The following is a 2,500-nucleotide window of genomic DNA, read 5'->3' on the forward strand; positions in this document are numbered from 1 at the left end:
TACATTGCCAAGGTCTGGGAAAGATTTCACATGGATGATGCTATTTTAAGCGATGTTCACTCGACCCATCGAGCGGATGTTCAGGGTATTCTATTTTAAGCGACACATTTCAAATCAGTTCGTGGGCTCTCATTTATCATCTCTCCTGGTTCCAAAGCCTATATAAGGCTCTTGTATATCTCTTGTACATTGTATGTAAGATCATTTGTTGTATAGCAATTGAAAATTGAGTTGAGAGTCACATCAAATTCTTAGGGTTTAGTGAGAGGTTTTTGAGGAAATTGTTCTCTTCTCCCATCTTGAACTATTCTACCGGGGGCTCTTGTATAGAGTGGATTATAGATTGTAATCAATATTCTAAGAAGCAATAATATTCATTCAATTGTTATGGATGGAGTTTTATAGCCTAATATCACATTGATATTAGGATTTTCTCCACCTGCCAAGTTGTGTGTTCTTCATTGTTTTGCATTTTCTTTTTTATTTTTGTTTTTGAAATCTTTCTAGATTTATTTGGATTAAACTCTAACAATAATTACCAAGTGGAAAAGTGAAGACAAAGAGCTTTATTTTTTATAAAAAAAAAAAGAAACAAACATATATTATGAATTAAATTAGGTATTATTATGCTTAATTAGTTGTATTAATGGGAATATAAAGTGAAAGGTTTCTATATTACTGATAAATTAATTATTATAATTTTTATTAGTATGTCTATTATGATCATCATTTACATGACCCCTTTCAATTCATTTACTAAATACTACACTTACTATTCATGAACTAATTTAGTTATGTTAATTAGTTATTTACAGTCTAATAATAATAAATTTAGTTAGCCACTTAACTAAATGAAACTAATATACTTTTTTACCGACATTGAAATAATATATTTAGTTAAAAGGCAATAAATGCAGTCGACGAAGACAACTTGATGAAGAAATACAGAAAGAAAAGCTGAATAATGAAACATAGATCGTTAGCTTACCTTGAAGAATGATAATGATGATGGAGCTTCTCGAAACGAAACAGAATGTTCATAACTTGTAGAATGAGAATGCTAATGGTGCTTTGGGGATTTAGAAAATCAGTTTCATAAGAGACAGTTTTAATATTTTAAGTCGTCTTTCTAAGGAAACTGTTTCTTTATTTTTTTTTTAATTAGAATTGGGTCAATCTATATTAAGTCGTCTTACAATAAGACGGTCTTAATTAAGAATTTGTCAAAAATCAATTAGATTAAACTTTTTACTCAAGTTTTTGTAAATCAAGTACTACTCAACACATTTCTCTCTAATCTATATGTATCAAATAGATACAACGGTCAAGCTTGTTATTTTTAGTGAGATAAATTAATTTAGCCATACTTAATGCCAAAATACTCTAAAGTTCACTCATATTTGCGCAATCTAAAAATAACTAATCTAATTTTCAAATAAAAACTTATATTACCCCGTTCTTAACACAACTAACTTCAAAAAACTTCTACTACAAAATATTTTTATTTTTATTTATCATTAATTTACTATTTTAGTTTTATCTAGCTTTATTTAGGCCTAAATAAATTTTGTTTTTTTTTTCACATCATTATTACGCTGTTTTTCCGTTTGATTGTTTCTTTTTTTTTTTTTTTATAAAAAGCTATAAGTATTTACATGGTAAATACGAAAGCAAAGAAACAATGTCTTTGATTGTAGATCAAGATTCAAATTTCAAACACTTTTGCAAAATTTGCGAAAAAGGATTTATGTGTGGAAGAGCATTAGGAGGCCACATGAGGACTCATGGAACTGGAGACGAGATTGAGTCCTTAGATAATGATTGGGAGGAGAAAGACGTTGGTTCTAACGGAGGTACTTCGCCACCAAACAACAAAAGAATGTATGGCCTAAGAGTAAAGCCAAATAGGCCAGGGACTAGCAAAGGTTCTGAAAATTGTGGTATGGAATCTTTATCTTGTAAATCATTTTTAGATCACGGTAAATGCATCTGTCATGATGATGTTAAAAATGTTTTATCATCCCCTAATACGGAAGGAGAGGGTAAGGCTGTCGATAAAAGTAGTTGGCTTAAACATAAACGAAAACGGTCATTAAGAAATAAAGTTGAGAATTATACAACAACTAATATGTCTCCATCAAACGAGGAACAAGATCTTGCAGCTGATTGCTTAATGATGTTGTCTAATGCCGTCGAAAGCAATACAATGGCTGAACAAATCGAAGATTCATTTGCTTCCTCGAGTAGACAGGAGGAAAATAAGAGAAATTGTTTTTTAGAACCTTTTATATCACACCAGGTGAAAGATGGTTTCGCTGTGAATGAGTTTTATGATAACGATATTATGAACTTAACCCCTGATTCTCATACAAAAGGATTGTTTGAATGTAAAGCGTGCAAAAAAGTATTCAATTCTCACCAAGCCTTAGGAGGTCATAGGGCAAGTCATAAAAAAGTTAAAGGTTGTTTTGCAGTAAGGTTAGATAATAATTCATCTACA

The 2,500-nt window shown here is 30.5% G+C and overlaps 1 protein-coding gene across 1 annotated transcript in view; it reads left to right on the forward strand.

Moving 5' to 3' along the window:
• The first annotated feature begins 1,681 nt into the window (after positions 1-1,681).
• Positions 1,682-2,500, forward strand: part of LOC130810815 (zinc finger protein ZAT9-like) — a 12,673-nt gene continuing 11,854 nt past the window's right edge. The window contains exon 1 of the mRNA XM_057676939.1: positions 1,682-2,500. This exon is cut by the window's right edge and continues 351 nt beyond it. Coding sequence (XP_057532922.1) covers positions 1,682-2,500 — 819 coding nt within the window.

This window comes from Amaranthus tricolor, chromosome 4 (assembly GCF_026212465.1).
Source record: "Amaranthus tricolor cultivar Red isolate AtriRed21 chromosome 4, ASM2621246v1, whole genome shotgun sequence".
NCBI classification, from domain to species: domain Eukaryota; kingdom Viridiplantae; phylum Streptophyta; class Magnoliopsida; order Caryophyllales; family Amaranthaceae; genus Amaranthus; species Amaranthus tricolor.